Source organism: Lepidochelys olivacea (assembly GCF_965140295.1).
Source record: "Lepidochelys olivacea isolate rLepOli2 genome assembly, chromosome: 3".
In the NCBI taxonomy this organism is placed as follows: Eukaryota; Metazoa; Chordata; order Testudines; family Cheloniidae; genus Lepidochelys; species Lepidochelys olivacea.
In genome coordinates, this window is record NC_140413.1 from 206452118 (window position 1) to 206470300 (window position 18183).

The 18183-nt window shown below is 39.8% G+C and overlaps 1 protein-coding gene across 2 annotated transcripts in view; it reads left to right on the forward strand.

Moving 5' to 3' along the window:
- Positions 1 to 18183, forward strand: part of CFAP61 (cilia and flagella associated protein 61) — a 216470-nt gene that overhangs the window by 31471 nt on the left and 166816 nt on the right. For both annotated transcript variants that reach the window (XM_084623095.1, XM_084623096.1), the window contains exons 9-13: positions 2148 to 2239; positions 3919 to 4011; positions 5702 to 5889; positions 11103 to 11142; positions 12539 to 12678. In XM_084623095.1, the coding sequence (XP_084479221.1) occupies positions 2148 to 2239; positions 3919 to 4011; positions 5702 to 5889; positions 11103 to 11142; positions 12539 to 12678 (553 nt within the window). The remainder of the gene's footprint in view (positions 1 to 2147; positions 2240 to 3918; positions 4012 to 5701; positions 5890 to 11102; positions 11143 to 12538; positions 12679 to 18183) is intronic.

The window sequence follows — 18183 nt, forward strand, 5'->3', positions numbered from 1 at the left end:
TGTAAAATAGGTAAGTCATATGTACATAGTAGTTAAGCCATTACAAATCAAATGCAATAATGCATCATAAACATTCTGAAATTGATTTTGGACATTTTTCTCTGGATTTTCCTGCCATTTAGCATTTTAAATGTCAGGAAACAACCATGGGCCAGATCATCATCTGATGTAAATTGGCGTAGCATTGATTTCAGTGAAGCTATGCCAGTTTACACCAGCTGTGGATTTGGTCCATGTGAATAAAATGTTGGACATGGTGAAAATTGTGAAATCTGGTGTTTATCAGTATTAACAAAATTAACTCTATTGTTCAAATGTATGCTTTAATTGGATTTTACTCGTTTAAACTGTAATCCAGAAACTCTATTTACACAATATTCTCTCTCTCTCTGTATAAATAATACAAATATCATGTCTTTCAATGGCTAAGTATAAGTGGATAGGCAAGTGACTAAAATTAATTGAATCCTATTGCTTTAGTCATCACTTTTCACACCAAAAATACTATTAACCTGTTAGCAATTGACTAAAACAGAATCCCATCATCATTGCTTTCATTACTAGGAATTGAGCTCAGTCAGTGTGCTCAGTGCTGTGTAGACTTTAAAATCTGGTCTCAATAAATTTTAATGTGTGTTGTCCTTTCCTTTCTTGTTTATAGAGCCCTTTCATCCCTTCTTCACTTACCATAGTTTAAAAACTGGTTTCTTTGTATTTATCTGCCGCCTCTGCTAAAATGGGTGTTCATTAAGGAGATTAGCCAGTGTCTGCCTTTTGGGACTGAAAAATACAACAAAGATCCTTTCTAACTAGTTGTCACAGTGCTTTAAAGTAGTTACTTCAGCATCCCGTGGAGAGACTCCTGGCTGGTACTGAAATCATAGGTAACCAAAACCCTGGTTCATACTAAGAAGGTGAAACCCATTGCCCACCCAGCAGCTCCTCTGGGGCTCAAATGTGCTCCCAGATCCATATGCAGATGCTGCAGTGCTTCAAAGGAGCTGCAGCAGTTGTGTAAAAGGATCCTGGAATATGTCTGGTCTGAGCCCCAAAGGCAAGCACTAGCTGCAATGGAGGAGACAGGGAAGTAACAAGATAGGAGAGGCACCATTAACCCTTTTAGACTGCCAGCCAAACTATTGCCTAGGGCCAGAGTTTAAAAATTGCTCAGCATCACTCCCATAAAATATGGCCTTTAGTTTCCAAAAGGTTAAGAATCCGTTTTAAAAAACCAACTGGAATAAAAGTAGTAGTGGGAGAGGAGAGAAGGGAAATTTTCTTATTTCACCAGGGTTTTTTTTTAGTAAGGGGTGTATATAGCAGTTGGAGTAACTAGTTTATAGTGAAAACTAGTGACCCTTGGATTTAAAAAAAGAATGAGACTATTAGTAGACTAGTACCTTCATTTTTGCCTTTTGAGATGTCAAATTTGTCCGACAATTTTTCAAGCACTGTGTGATAATTTCCCATTAAAATACACATTGTACTTATATAGCACCTATAATCACAGGCTCTCAAAGGGCAAATTCTATAAAATGTAACTATAGTCCCTTTGAGGTAGGGAATTAACTATTTTAATTTTATAGATGATAATCATAATACTTCAGATTGCTCTGGCACCTACCATCTGAGGATGTCACACTTCTTCACAAACATTAATGAATTAAGCCTCACAGCATCTCTGTGAAATATTATCTCCATTTTACAGATGGAGAGGCGATGGGAGACAGGTTAAGTGATTTACAAAGGTCATATAACAAGTTAGCAGCAGAGATGGGTACTGAATGGTAGGAGACAGACTATCCAATCGGTAGTTCAACCATTGACCACATTGTCTCCCTTCAGTTAGAGTCCAAATATAATTTTACATCTAAACACAGTATTAGTCAGGAATGTTTCCAGGTTATCTTTTGTTCAAATCCTCTGTTTTAAAATGACCTCTACAGTTTTGTCTTCAGAGTAAATATTCAGATATGCTGAAGTCTTAGTAAAGTGAATGTAATGGCTCAATCTTAACCATGATCATAAGAAACATCTTAATGGTGGTGTGCTGCTGAGAGTTATACTTCATGTACTGCTGTGATGCTGATGTTTATGGATCCATTTTGTAAGCTGCTTTGATACATTTATTCCTTTTCATTATTCAGATGAAGAAAAAAGCAGCCAAACAAGTCAAGAAGCAGAATCTGTTTTATCTCAAAACTCTGAGTGTATTAGTGCCCATGACATGGATATTCAGGTAATATTACTAAACATAATTCACTGGACATTTAAATAAATGCCATAACTATCAAATGCAGGATGCCTTTTAAATAAAACACTAGAAACATAGTCATAAATTCAGAAGGATAAAAATTGAGATTTGTTGTTGGTTGTTTAAAAACTACATGCAAAAGAGGAGTCCAGACTACATTTAGTCTCACTATATGTCTCTTTACTCACCCAAGTCATGCCTCCCTGTTTACACTGCTCTTTTTAGCAGTGTAGTGTCCCATTGCCTCCCTGCAGGAAAAGACTGGCAGTGGGGAAGGGATCTGGCAACTGGGAGGTAGCGGGGAAAGGCTCTGCCAGCTCTCTGCTGCTTGGATCCCTTCCCTGCAGCAGGGAAAGATTCCAGGAATGCGGAAAGGCTCTGGTGGAGGGAACGCTTCCCCACTGCCATAGTCTTTCCTCGCTGCAGTGAAAGGCTCCAGCAGTGGGGAGCTGTTTAAACCTTTTCCCGCTGCCTCCCCTCTGCCAGAGCCTTTCACTGACACATATAGCTACACACTGCAGGGTGGACACGACATGCTTTTCACTGTGGCATGTTAGCCATATGCACACTATACCCCGCCTCCAATGGTGTGTAGTGTAGATACAGTCAAAGTAGCCTAAGTATCTAGCAACATCCGCTGGAGCTGGGTAAGTACTTAACTATAAACCTGCTTGTCAAAACTGTTCTAATTGCCTGGGTCTCCTGTAATTTTGAAGAGGTCAGACTATTAGGGTCCCTCTATTTCCAGCTCTTTTGCAGTACTTTACAAGAATTCATACTCACCTGTGCAGTAAGGCTCGGGGAAGTTATGAAGTAGTCATTAGGATTAGTTGGAAACCATTGGCATCTGAATTGTCTTGAAGCCTCTGGAAAACAGAAGAGGAAATAGCTAGAATGAAGTTGGCCCTGGTGCCGCTTTGGGGAAGGCACTGCCCATCGACTGGCTGACTAAGTATGAATATGCTTGCATTCTGTAGCGCTATGGGAGCTGGGCACTTTGGCCTTGTCTACATTAATAAACACCATAGCTGTAACTGAACTCCAGAGAAGCTCCGCTGTGGGAGAAGCACTAGTGTAGACCAAGCTTTGGAATTTTTGCCACTATGCTGTAGAATTAAGTGAAGTGGTAAAAATCCCCACGTCCTGTCTATGCTCCATTGTTGCTATCACTGGTGAAGCTCCAGGGATGGTGAATCATAACTATGACATTTACTAGTTCAGATGCAGCCTTTACAAGCCAACGTAAATCTGGTAAGGCAGATGGCAAGGAAGGTGGAGTTAGGATTGCCAGATTCCAGTTTAGTTGCAGTAACAGCCTGACTAAATGAATCCCTATCTTCCAAAGGAATCTGGGATGAAGAAACCAAATGGAATACTCTGGAATGTTTTTGTACGTGTTTTTATTGTCCTTGGTGTTGCAATAAGCTGCCTTTGTCTGCAGACATAATTGGTTTTAAAAGGACTAAATGGCAAGAGTTATGAGCCAGTTATACTATGTAGTGCTTCATAGAGGGGACTTTCAAAAGCGTGCGAGTTTTTACATTGATTTAAAAGGGATCAGAGTTATCAATGAGAGCTTAATATGTCCAGAATTAGTGATCCATAGGAAAACAAATGATTCATGAATGTTAATTTGTATGTGTTACTGATTGCTTTCTCTTCAGATGGACACTAAAACTGAAGATGTCCTTCTCCAAGCCTTGGATATTGTCGCCTCACATTCTAGTCTGAACACTTTCGGTTGTAATGTTTCAGAGGTGAGGGCCAGGTACAATCAAGAGTTTATCAAAATACTCATCATCAGTGCATTTTTGAATGAAATCTATTTTTTGGCACGTGGGCACCCAAGGCTTTCCCATTGTTGCCAACTTTTGCAATACTTGGTATTTTTTTTAAAGCTTCAGTTCCTGGAGCCATGTTATTACAACAGAATCTCAGCTTACCTTTTTTTGTTTTTGTTTTAAGTGAAAGATTCTAGCCCTTGTGGTTCCAGAGAAAAATTTGAAAATGTGTTACCTAAATGCTGAATAACCAGAGGACAAAGAAAAAAGATGCAGTTGTTACTTTTTCAAATCATTAATTTTTGTGGCCTGGCTCAAGACTTCTGAACACTTGGAGCTGGCAAAACTGTTTTCCATGCATGTCTACCTGTGCATATAGAAAGGTGGGCTCTCTAGCTCATAACGGGACAGCACTAGGAGACCGCATGGGGCCCAGCTGGGGTCAGGTAATCCATAGTTATGTGACTCCAGTAACCAAGAATCCTCGCAGAAGGGCCACATTGCATTGTACCCCCTGACTAGAGAAAGACAGATTCTAAATTTCCTCCTCTGGCAAAAACCTGCTAGATTTCCCACCCAAATCCTATTTATTTGGGCCTTTTTTGGGGACATGTTAAATTCACTTGGAATGAACAGTGAATTTGAAAGTAAATGTCAATAATTGGCTGTTTCTCAACTGTATTGACACTGTGATTTGCTTCCACTCTTTAAAGTGAAATAATTTTTTAAATAAAATCTTTATTCAATATTAGCATTTACGTGATATAGCAGGTTATAATAAATCAATTGACACGATGCACATTGAGTGGATTGATTATTTTAAATACATATAAGGTATGGATATTTTGTGCAAAGTTCCGCTTTGAGACCTATACAATAGTAATCAATTTTAGTATATTGTTAGATTTGGTATTGGATCTCAGGGAGACCACTATACCAAATCTGAATTCTTCCATGCAGATCTAAAAAGAAATTTTTTTTAAGCAACAAAGAATAATATTTATGAAGTGCAACTACTCATACATAGGAAATCATCATTTCTTTAAGTGAGATGACTCAGGTTCCCTTACTATGCCAAACTATGTCGTGATTTATACCCCATGCTACCCCACTGAAGTAATTTGATTTTGTATGGGGTCAAAGTTAGCAGAGAATTTGGCCCATAGAATTTTAAACAATTGTATCTGTCTTCTATTCTTCCTTTCAGTATATTTTCAAAACTAGTCTCTTGTTCTTCAAATATCGCAGTTGTTAATCTCCAAGATGACATTTTCTGAATTGCTCTCATTTTTGTTCTTTCAAATTTTTTTAAACTTTGGATGGAATCCAAATTTTTACATTCGAAAATATTTCCTGAGATTAAATTTCTGTTACTGTTCCACATAGGGACAGTAATGAGAAATATCTGTTCCCAAACATATTGTTGTCTTTATTTCAAACCTCTTACTGCAGGCATTAATCAATTTATAGCCATGCAGAAATTTCATTAAAAATGCACCCCTAAACTTCTAGATGGGGCAGAATGTATTGTGCTGGGTGAAGTACAACCCTGTATTTCAGCTGGGAATGATGTAAAATAAGAATGATGCAACAAAAGACTCATTAAACAAATACACAAAAAAGGAAATGTGGTTTCAGTTTGGTCCCTTGTCTCTTCTTGCTGCAGAAGGAGAGTGTAAACACTGTTTCCAGAGCTGAATTGCCAATAGATGATGTCATAGACACCGATTTGAAAGCCGCTGGGACACCTACCTTAGAGACTGATGAGAGAGATTCCTTTCATCCTGTGTACAGAGGAGCTGTAACTGCTTTCTGTATTCAGCTATTCTGTATTGATGAGAAACATGAAACAAGGCAAGTATAGACATATAGGTATTCGGTTTCTAATAATTTAACAGAAACCTGATTTATTAAGGCAGTTGGGGGAGTGACTCCATCTGCTGCAGTTAAGGTTGAATTAATTTCCATCTAACTGCTTGCGTGCATTCACTCGTAACTTTATGAAGCATTCACCTTCCACTTAAAATTTTTCACACATCTCCTCTGATGGGGTGTCCTATGAGAGAAAAGTTACCAGGTTGCAATACAAACAGCCATCCTTTTGGGGCAAATACTAATTGCAGCTGTGGAACAAGGCTCACATATCCTGTAATGGGGTATATCTGTCTTTTTAGAGTGGAAGGGGCCAGAAGATCCCATGCCAGGGAGCTGGAATGAACAAAGACCCAGGAAATGGCCTGGTAGAGGAAAAGAGAAAGCAGTGCCAGGGAATAAGGAATTGGATGGCGGGAGGTGGGGGGAGGGGCTCCAGGATTCTATTCCTTTAAGGGCCTGGGATCAGGAGCCCTGTGGGTAGGATGTGCCAGGCTCTCCTCTCTTCCAGTCAATCAGGAGGAGCTCTCTGGAGGAGGACAGTATATAGACTTCCCTCTCCTTCAGAACAGGGGAGACAGTGGCAAAAGAAGGAAGCCAGAGTCAGAATGCTAAACTCCAGGGAGAGAGCTGTGAGAAGCTCTACACCTTAATACAAATAATAAATAACAATAATATGTGTTTGCTCTGGATCATGTTGATATTTCCATAAGGATACATCTGAAGCACGGAATGTATTTCAGATTTCATATGGAAACAGCAACAATACTGTGCATTGCCTGTTGGATTGGTATCAGTGTTGCATGTTTCCATCAAATGCTTGGTGATCGTGACCGTGAGCCTTAATAGATGAGTGAATGTCCTTCCTTATCTAGATGAAAGATGTCAGATATACAACCTGCAGGCCAGATCCAGCCTTCATAAGATATTTATGTAGCCCACATGACCTATTTGGATGCTCCAGAATCTAATATTTTTAAAGTAAATTTGTAGCCCGGGCGACTGCAGAGTGTAGTCTTCTAAATATGAACTGTGTGTACACAATATTTGCCTGCTAGTGATGTATGCCTGAGTCTGCAGATGTCTTGGAACAATGACCCAGAGGAGTCAACTCCTCTGTTAATCTGATTGGAATGTCAGTTTTACAGTCCCATGATGACACTTGGGTGTCAACTGTAACTATTCGGTCACTGATCACTCTGCAATAAACATGGGTAAGAGGATGGCAGTGAAACACACTGAATTGGAAGTAGGGGATTGAAACTGAGAGTTGCTGCAGGGAAGGAAATGTAGGGGAAAGAATAGAGGAGACTCACAAAGGCCGAGAAAGTGGTGGGAGAGAGGAGGCTGTTGAAGAAAGAGAAACAAAGAGCAGAAATAGCAGTGGTCCTAATGGGAACAGATTTTCTCACTGATTGATGAATGCAACAATAAGCACCAAAATAACAAAATGTTTCATTATTATTTATAGGTCTTATTGTCCCTTTGATCTCTGTGCATATCTCTCACTGACACTGTGCACTATGTGAAGCATATAGTCCTGAATTTATACCCCAGGCCACAGACCATAAACATAGAATTTGACCCTCTCCTTCAAATGAGTGATGCCCTTGATCTAGATGATTGGTTTATCAGAAAACACTCTAAAAAGTCTCCAAGGATGAGGTAGTTTACTCACTAGGAGCTTGTCTACATGGGGAAATGAACAGGCACAGTTATGCCGCTGTAGTTATATCAGCGTAATTTCTGCATCTACACTCATTATTTGGAAATAAGAGAGTGCACACAATGAGTTTACACCAGTTTAACTACAATGGTATAATTATACATTGTAAATATGTTGGTAAATTTCCCCATGTAGACATACTCAAAGTCCACGTTTGTACCTCAGAAAGAATTATAGTATGTAGCAGCTCTGCTAGATTCTACTTCTCCAGGATGAGATCTGTATCACTATGGATTTGACAGATGATTTACCAGAGCCAACAGGTGTTTCCTAGAGATGAAGTCATGAATTTTGAGTCTGATGATTGTAACATTATTTGAAATACCTGTGGCACATTTCCACATGAGACAGCCTCAGGAGACCCTCAGTGACTGACAAAATCTAAGCTTCACTTAGTGGTAGTCGAGAAACAAAGTACAATTAGCAGTGGACTTCAAAATTCCTTCAATACCAACTGGATTCACCAAAGATGCATCCTGCTTGGAATGGGCACCCCCCCCCCCACTCCCCCAAGGTGTTATGCACCCCATTGAGTATCCGCAACTGTATGTCTATTTTCTGGATATGATGGCAGTCCTAATTGTTCTAAGAAACTTGTGATATTTTAGAATCCCAACAGGTGGCTATGTTTCAAAAAGACAATCCGGTTTTTATAAACAAGCAAGGAGGGCCAGGATCATGCCTCTTAGGTCAGGAAACCCTGTTAAGTGTAAGACTGGGCAGTGTCCCACAAGACATTCCCTTGTTGCGTACCTGGAAGAAAAAGGAAAGGTTGTATCGAGAGGTATATGTGCTATATGTTCAAGTATCCATTATGTTTGCATTCAGGAGAGATGCAAAGCAGCCACATAATCTTCTGTATGTTTTTTACCAAGCAATCTTGCCTAGATTCAGCATCAAGAGAGAAATCCCACTTTGCGCTATCAGTTTTACAAATCTATGGGTTTGTATACCAAGGGAAATTGATGGCACAGCTACCACTGAATTCCACGATACCTGTTCTGGAATAATTTCCCCATATGGACACTCTAATCTAAAATAAGAGAAGTGGAGTGATTATTCCATAATAAGATCACTTTTATTTTGTGACAGTGTATCCATATGGGACAGTTATTCCGGAATAGCTCCCAATGTAATGGAATAGCTATAGTGGAATCGTTATTCTGCTATAACTGTGCTGGGAAATTTCCACCATGTATACAAGACCTATTTGTGGGTTAAGAACATCCAGCTCTCCTGTCCTCTAGCAGTTTTGTTTTGCTGGGGGATGTATCTTTAATTTATTTGTCCACCTTTATATTTTTCTCTTGACATTTCCCCCTTCTCACACACCATTGTTAATAATGCTCAAGGTATGTTCACCTTGCTTATCATTATACACTACAGATTGCAGTCTCCTTTAATTTTTTTCTTAGAGACATCTTTGGAATTGTTCAGACTCCAAGATGGATATCTTTAGGAAAGAGATCATTACTTACCTGTAACTATTTTTCTCTAAGTTTAACACTCAAACAGCCTCCTCTCCATTGAGTTGAGTTGTCTGTAAATCTTGTGACTTAAATATATATTATAATAATAATAATATAAAATATATATCTTTCTCTCTTTAATTCACTTTACTTGAGTGTATGTTTACCTTTTTCTGGGAAAGAAACAGGCCATTAGAGCACTGGGGGTAGCATAGGTATCTGAGTGGATGGCATGAGATAACCTAGACTGGGAGTGGTATCTTAGAATTTGTACTGAAGGAGTTCCTGCTGAACTTGCATGCAGAAGCACAGATCCAAGAGCAGTAATTTGCAGAAATGTAACAGTTACTGAGAAGTAACTATCTTTTACCCCTCAAGGGGAATTCAGTATTGAAGAATTTGTACTATCCATTAGGTTATCAAATGTTTTCATCTCTTTAAATCTAGAGCCAGAATGTGGACTGCAAATGATATATGAATGAACTAAACTTCCAGTTGATCTGAAATGAGATTCTTTGATTCTTTGCTAGTGACAGAAAAAAGTTTGATTCCTCTGGTGTTTCCCCCCATTCGTGAGCCCATTTCTGTTGAGAAGATACTGAGTGTTGGAGAAAGGGAAATTGCATTGTCATGGATTTACTATATGTGCGGGGGGGGGGGAAAGACTCATCTCAATGAAGCATAGCTTTACATTTATATTGTACAGGATAGGCGAATGTTTTACTGCATTATTTTGATTCTACAATCCCAGTCCCAACATGTGGAGTCATTGTATTTTAGCATGACCAGACAGCAAATGTGAAAAATTGGATCGGGGGTGGAGGGTAATAGGTGCCTATATAATGCAAAGCCCCAAATATCAGGACTGTCCCTATAAAATCGGGACATCTGGTCACCCTATTGTATTTTCATAAAGTTTCACTTTTATCCACTCAATTATAAACACCTGAGTTAAAAATGATTACTCTTTCCATTCTTATTGGGACTGAAACCACAGGAAGGTTATTTACGTTAATTGTTTACTGCCATCATGGTTAGTCTTTTGAAATAACTCTGTGTGTGTTGGATGCATATAAAATACATACTTTTTTCTCTTTTGAGAGCGTAGAAATAAAACTTCCACATAACTCTTGTTGGGTTTAGAACAGTTTCATTTTCTTTTATGTAGCAGAAACCGGATAAAATAATTAAGTTTCTATTGTCTTACTCAACTTGAACATTACATTTCACTTTCACCAGGGAAAAGAAAGGGGATTTATTCTAAAACGATAGGTGAAAAGTGAAAAGAAGGGAAATGTACAGGAACAATTTTCAAAGTATACCTATCAGAGGGGTAGGCCTGTTAGTCTGTATCCACAAAAACAATGAGGAGTCCGGTGGCACCTTAAAGATGAACAGATTTATTTGGGCATAAGCTTTCATGGGTAAAAAACCCACTTCTTCAGATGCATGCACTGAAAGCTTTTACCCACGAAAGCTTATGCCCAAATAAATGTTAGACTTTAAAGTATAGATATTCCTTTTAGTTTTATAGGTATTGGATAGGTCTACTAAATGGGTATTAGTGGAACAGTAAGTCTTTTGGTGCATGATGGAAATACCTTAGTCCTTAGCTACAACTGTTTGTACCCCCTGGTGATCAGACTTACTGGGCACTAATGCTACTCAGGCAAAATTTCTAAAAGTCTCCTGCAGGATTATTCTGATTAAACATCATCTTACTTTTATTTCTTTCTCGCGCAGAGGAGACTTCTCTTGAATTAACAAGCTCAAATCTCTAGGTTTACTGTTGCTTCCATTGCTGCCTTAGGTCCTAGAAAATGACAACTGACATACAGCGTACAACTTCTGCAATTGATTAGTGCTGAACTAAATTTCCGATTAGAAAGTATGAGTAAGTGCTGCCTGGATGGATGGGGGAGAGAAATCTTTTGAAATATACAGTATATATTGAATATGATTTTGTTTATTCACATAAAAGTGTTTGCTCTTGGTTGCAGGTCACTGGATTTCTTGCAATATGTTTTCAACCTCTTTCCAGTACGTATAAATGAAATCTTAAGGTGAAACAAGTCTTTTCTTTGAAAGTGAATGAAAATGGTATGATAAGAAATAAAATCACTTGTAACTTGTACATCGCTAGATTCCCCCCTCTTTTTGGGGGGACCCCCCCACACACCAGCGTTAGGGGCCTGTGGGAAGGAAATCTCTGTGAGGAGTCACTTGTTATTGTGGGGTGGTAGCACCACAATGGATAAAGTTGAGATTAGTTTACAGTTTAACGGCTGTTATTTTTTTTTCAAAGTGCTCTGAAATTCACATGCTTACTCTGATTGTCTTGAAAATTGCTGTACTTCATGGGGATCTGGGATAGGGTTAATTATCCAAATTTGATGCTCTTTGGTCAAGGAGTTGTCAAGATACAGGCCCCCCCCAAAAAAAAATCACGTAACATCAATGTTTTAGAATTCCTATACTTCGTTGTGTACCCCAAGGATTCAAACTTTGGCTCAGATGCACCACAAACTGATTTCACCCTCTTGGGATTGATCTCAGCTAGAGATCAGCACCCACTACCCCTATAAGAAGCAATATTTTAAAAGTTATTCAAGCTCAAAGTCGGATCTACAAGGTGGGTTGAGCTAGGTTGATGAGTCAGAGAAAGTAATTTGTGTACGTGCAGCAGAACTGGGGCTCTGTTGCAAGTCAAAGTATTTGCAGCCAGCCTGATGTCAGAGTAGGGGGCTAACTCAAGGTTACAGCCTGTGGCTATTTAACCTGGGAAGTGCACACGTACTCTGAGTTTGAGTCCTGGCACTGAGGCCATTTCTGAGAATGTGTGTTGTACATATTAGTTGCTCTCTGCCTACATTCTGCCATGGATCCTCAGGAAGTTTTGCACTAACAAGTAAATTTCTGGTTTGACAGCTGATATTTCAAACTGCTCTAAAATCTACAGAAACAATCCTCCATCCCACAACCTTAACTCTGCCCTCTGAATGATGCCTCAACGTGGTCCTGACAGACCTCATAGCACTCTATCCTTCCAGATGGTATGGAGCACTGTGGGGAAGTGGCATATGGGTACAGTAAGAGAAACTGTCAGATTGGGTCCCCTCTAAGATAAAAGTTGTATTTAGGGGACCTCGGATCTTAAAGCATGAGGTTCAGTTAAAAAGTCTGGTTGGACTTGTAGCCAAAATTCATCAACATCTGTATGTGGTCCAATCACCACTAGAGGGGGACAGAGCGCCACAGAGTGTAGGTGTGAATTATACTTGCAGCACTGTGTCCATTTTAAATGTTGATCTACATTTATGTGTCAGTTTTTTCTTAAGTCTCAGTGGGAACCTTTTTAAAATTTGTTTTTAAAATCACTAATAACCTGTTTGTTGTTTATTGACCGATATAGAGTATTCTTTGTAAATCTTTTCAGGACAAAGACTTTTGCATCATCACAGTGCCACATCTTGTGCCGGAATTCCTTCTGATCCAGAATTTTGTTCGAGTTAATCCTTCCAGCAACTCCACTCTTGATCATGAGCTCTATGTGTTTCACCGTGCAGGCCTGCTCAAGTAAACGCTTTGTTATAACAAATTATATTAACATAAAGGGACTGTATAGACAGTGGCTAAAGTACATTATATTTTTATTTAAAATTAATTAATTAATTACTTTCCTTCAGTGACATTACAAATAGGGAGATGGCTACAAATGCAAAAGCAAACAAGCTTCACTGGCTTGCAAAAATTCATATTAAATGTCTTATAAAGTAATAAGCACAGTAAAATGCTTCATTAAAATGTTACATTAACAGATTCAGATTAGTTATAGATGCAAAGTGGTATAAAGGGATTAAATTCTCTGAATTATGTAATTGTAGACTAAGAGCATGTAATAAACATTTGTTTGTTCTTTATCTGTCCCATCTAATATCTTTCTTTGACAGATGACTGGCCTAGTGGATAATGGGGAAGCAATAGACATGATATAGCTGGACATTAGTAAGGCTTTAGACATAGGTTCACATGACATTCTCACAAGCAAACTAGGGAAATGGGGTCTAGATGAAATTTCTATATGATGGGTACACAACTATTTGAAAGACCATACTCAGAGTAGTTATCTATGTTTGCTGTGAAGCTGGGAGGGGAAGGACATATCAAGTCGGGGCTTGCAGTGGTCTGTCCTGGGTCCAATTCTACTCAAGATTTGAATTAATGACTTAAATGATGGAGTAGAGAGTGCGCTTATAAAATTTGTGGCTAACACCAAGCTGGGAGAGGTTGCAAGCCCTTTGGAGGACAGGATTAAGTTCAAAATGACATTTATAAATTGGAGAATTGGTCTGAAATCAATCCGATGAAATTCAATAAAGTGCAAAGTTTCAGAGTAACAGCCGTGTTAGTCTGTATTCGCAAAAAGAAAAGGAGTACTTGTGGCACCTCTTGCGTACTTTCCACAGTATGCATCCGATGAAGTGAGCTGTAGCTCATGAAAGCTTATGCTCAAATAAATTGGTTAGTCTTTAAGGTGCCAGAAGTCCTCCTGTTCTTTTTGCGAATAAAGTGCAAAAGTACTGCACTTAAGAAAGAAAACTCAAATGCATAAATACAAAATGGGGAACAACTGGCTAGGTGGTAGTACTGAAGAAAAGGATTTGGGGGTTACAGTAAATCACAAATTGAAAATGAGTCAATGGTGTAATGCTGTTGCACTAAGGGCAGACACCATTCTAGGGTGTATTAACAGGAGTGTTGTATGTAAGACATGGGAGGTAATTGTTCCGCTCAGCTCTGGTGAGACCTCAGCTGGAGTACTGTGTCTGGTTTTGGGCACCACACTTTAAGAAAGACATGCTGCAGATTGCCTGAACTGTAAGGTCCTTATTGCACCTTCCTGTTCACTGTTTTCTGCCTACTGGATCATTACCATTTTAATCAAAGTCTGCCTTACCTTTGAAGCAATGCGTTTCTGAAACACACAGAACACAATGATAACTTCATTGGGAAAGTCATTTCATCACTTTATTTACCTCTTAGTTTTCTCTTGTAGTGCATGTACTTTGTATCTTTTGAGTTTTGAAATACTCTGAACATTGCTGTTTGCTGGGATATTGGCCATGGTCTTATGTCATGAAATGAATAGTTTATTATAACTCTTATGCTGTTTAGCATGATAAAGTTTCTTGCTATGAGATTCATGTCTTCCACCTCTTTCGTAGTGTAGTAGCCGTGCTGGGCCTGTAGCCTGCCTTAAAGGGCCTAGTGCACCCTGTTACAATTATATAGTGTTGTCAAGGTTCCTCCCACACTCTGAACTCTAGGGTACAGATGTGGGGACCTGCATGAAAACCTCCAAAGCTTACTTTTACCAGCTTAGGTTAAAACTTCCCCAAGGTACAAATTAATTTTATCCTTTGTCCTTGGAATATCCACTGCCACCACCAAACTCTAACTGGGTTTACTGGGAAATGTAGTTTGGACACGTCTTTCCCCCCAAAATCCTCCCAACCCTTGCACCCCACTTTCTGGGTAAGGTTTGGTAAAAATCCTCACCAATTTGCACAAGTGACCACAGACCCAAACCCTTGGATCTGAGAACAATGAAAAAGCATTCAGTTTTCTTACAAGAAGACTTTTAATAGAAGTAAATAGAAGTAAAGAAATCACCTCTGTAAAATCAGGATGGTAAATACCTTACAGGGTAATTAGATTCAAAACATAGAGAATCCCTCTAGGCAAAACGTTAAGTTACAAAAAAGACACACAGACAGAAATAGTCATTTTATTCAGCACAATTCTTTTCTCAGCCATTTAAAGAAATCATAATCTAACACATACGTAGCTAGATTACTTACTAAAAGTTCTAAGACTCCATTCCTGGTCTATCCCCGACAAAGACCAGCATATAGACAGACACACAGACCCTTTGTTTCTCTCCCTCCTCCCAGCTTTTGAAAGTATCTTGTCTCCTCATTGGTCATTTTGGTCAGGTGCCAGCGAGGTTACCTTTAGCTTCTTAACCCTTTACAGGTGAGAGGATTTTTCCTCTGGCCAGGAGGGATTTTAAAGGGGTTTACCCCTCCCTTTATGTTTATGACAAGTGTCCATCCCATGGTCTTGTAAATTCAGTTGTTCATTGAATAATTGCTCAGCAACACTTCCATTTTGAACTTGTAATTAGTCACCTCATGAATTATACCAATAATTCATGCAGTAGCGACAGTTACTCATGGGCCTAAGCAAAGCTTATTTCCAGACAAGGAAACTGGGCTTCTGTGTGTTATGTAAAAACAAAAGGAGAACTTGTGGCACCTTAGAGACTAAACAATTTATTTGAGCATAAGCTTTCGTGAGCTACAGCTCACTTCATCGGATGCATACTGTGGAAAGTGTAGAAGATCTTTTTATATACACACAAAGCATGAAGAAATACCTCCTCCCACCCCACTCTCCTGCTGCTAATAGCTTATCTAAAGTGATCACTCTCCTTACAATGTGTGTGATAATCAAGTTGGGCCATTTCCAGCACAAATCCAGGTTTTCTCACACACACCCCCACACACAAACCCACTCTCCTGCTGGTAATAGCTTATCTAAAGTGACCACTCTCCTTACAATGTGTCTGATAATCAAGGTGGACCATTTCCAGCATAAATCCAGGGTTTAACAAGAACATCTGAGGGGGGGGGTAGGAAAAAACAAGGGGAAATAGGTTACCTTGCATAATGACTTAGCCACTCTCAGTCTCTGTTCAAGCCTAAGTTAATTGTATCAAATGGGCAAATGAATTCCAATTCAACAGTTTCTCGCTGGAGTCTGGATTTGAAGTTTTTTTGTTGTAATATCACAACAGACATGAAAGTTATGTCTTATAAGCTTATGTATTATAAGCTTATGCTCAAATAAATTGGTTAGTCTCTAAGGTGCCACAAGTCCTCCTTTTCTTTTTGTGAATACAGACTAACTCTGAAACCTGTGTATTATGTAAAGAACCTATTTCATCTTCCACTTGGCCACATAGGAAGTCATTGAAGTAATTACTGGTAATCTCAGGCACAGCTGTTGAGTAATTCATCAGTGAGAATGGTAGCCATGTGTCCTTTTGATATTTGTGATCAAAATTTAAACTGGTCTTCAAGGTTTTGTAAAAGTCTCTATAGTTCCGCATAAATCACGTGCGTTCCAAGTGGTATGCATGTTTCCATGAAAGCACAAGGGTTAGGGCATCAGTGACCTTTCCTCCGACTGCTTGCAGTTCTGGAGGACTTTCCTTCTGAAGAGTCTCTGAAGTCAGACTTCAAAATTAGCTTGTGAGTGAAGTTCCATGATCAGAAAATCTAAAGGGGAAAATGGTTCAGGGTAGTGGGAAGATTCTGAAGAATAAACTCAATGTGCAGCAGCAAACTCGCTGTCACTTAAAGCAAAATATGTAAAGTAAAAGATGAATATATTCAGGGTTGAGTTAAGGGGCAAAGTATAGACATGAAAGGGCAAAATCAGAAAAAGAATGGCACAGGCACAAAATGAGGTACTGATTAGTAAAGACAGTAAAAAGAATAAGAAAAAGTATCAAGTACACAAAAAGAAAGAGGATGGCAAATGGAAGTGTAGCTCTGCTACTTAACAGAGAAGGAGAACAAATAATAGATGACAAAGCAAAGGCTGAAATGCTTAATGGATACTTTCCTTCGATTTTCACTAAAAAGCATAATAATAATAATAGTTTCCTGCCTTTTTGAGCAGTCAGAGGAACTGGACCTCTAGAATGGGTTTATTCCATACTGGGGGAGAGATGAGAATACACAGACCCAGGACAGTGTTTCCTAATCTATCGTAATGACAATGGACCCGACTTTCTTGTTGAATGCAGCCTCCTTTTTTTGCAGGTGCTATTTTATTCATGCTAAAAAATTGCTTCCTCCAGCTAACTGTGGGTACAAACATGACCTCTTGGACATCTAATTATTTAATTTGCTTAAACAAATATGCTAGTGCAAATCGAGTATCTAGAGGTAAAAGAAGCCAAGAAGCAAGATTCAACAGAAGAGCTAGGGAGCCAGGAAGTTCTGGTACAGAGACTAGAGTTCATTGGAGTGGTGCTTGACTCAACCTATGCCAAAGCGTTCCTGCTGCTTGAGAGGTTCAGGACATTACCGGACCTCATTGCAGAAGTCTATGCATTTCCCCTGACCACAGCCAGGGTATGCCTGCGCTTCCTAGATCATGTGGCAGCATGCATGTATGTTGTGTGCCAGGCCAGGCCAGGTACAGTATTTAAATTGTTATTTTTCTCTCCTTTTTAATTTTTTTTTATTTTTGCAGACTGCGCAAAGCTGAATTTGCGCACGTTAAATGCTTGTAAGATGAGACTCGTCTGTATCAACAGCGGGGGAGCTCGATCCTCTGCCCTATGCTAAGAGGCACTCCATCTTTGGGATTTCTGCATCGACCACGGAATCCATCTAGAAGGGTGTCACCTCCCAGTGGTCAAGAACACGTTAGCAGATCACCTAAGCAGAGACTTCTCTCATCACAAGTGGGCACTCCAACCAGAGGTAGCCTGCGCGATATTCCAGAGGTGGGGAATCTCCCCAAGTGGATCTGTTTGCCACCAGGCACAACAGGAAGTGCCATTGCTTCTGCTCCAGACGGGGTCTGGGCAAGGGCTCCCTCTCCAATGCCTTCCTCCTGTCCTGGGCAGGAAGCCTGATGTACACGTTCCCCCCGATCCCGCTCGTCAGCAGGGTCCTGTCGAAAGTCAAGAGAGACAGGGCCCAAGTTATCATGATCGCACCAGCATGGCTGCGTCAACATTGGTTCAGCATGCTGTTGAGCTTGGCAGCTGTCCCCGCCGTGGCCTCTGCCGAATTGACCAGACCTGCTGTCACAGGACCACGGTCGACGCTTGCACCCCAACCTCACGTCTCTCCACCTCACGGCATGGATGTTGTGGCTGAACCCTGAAGAACGGACTTGTTTGGAGGGGGTCCAGCAGGTCCTCCTAGGAACCCTCAACTAGACAGACCTACCTGGCAAAATGGACAAGGGGTCCCACTGGGTGGCTGAGTGGGGCAT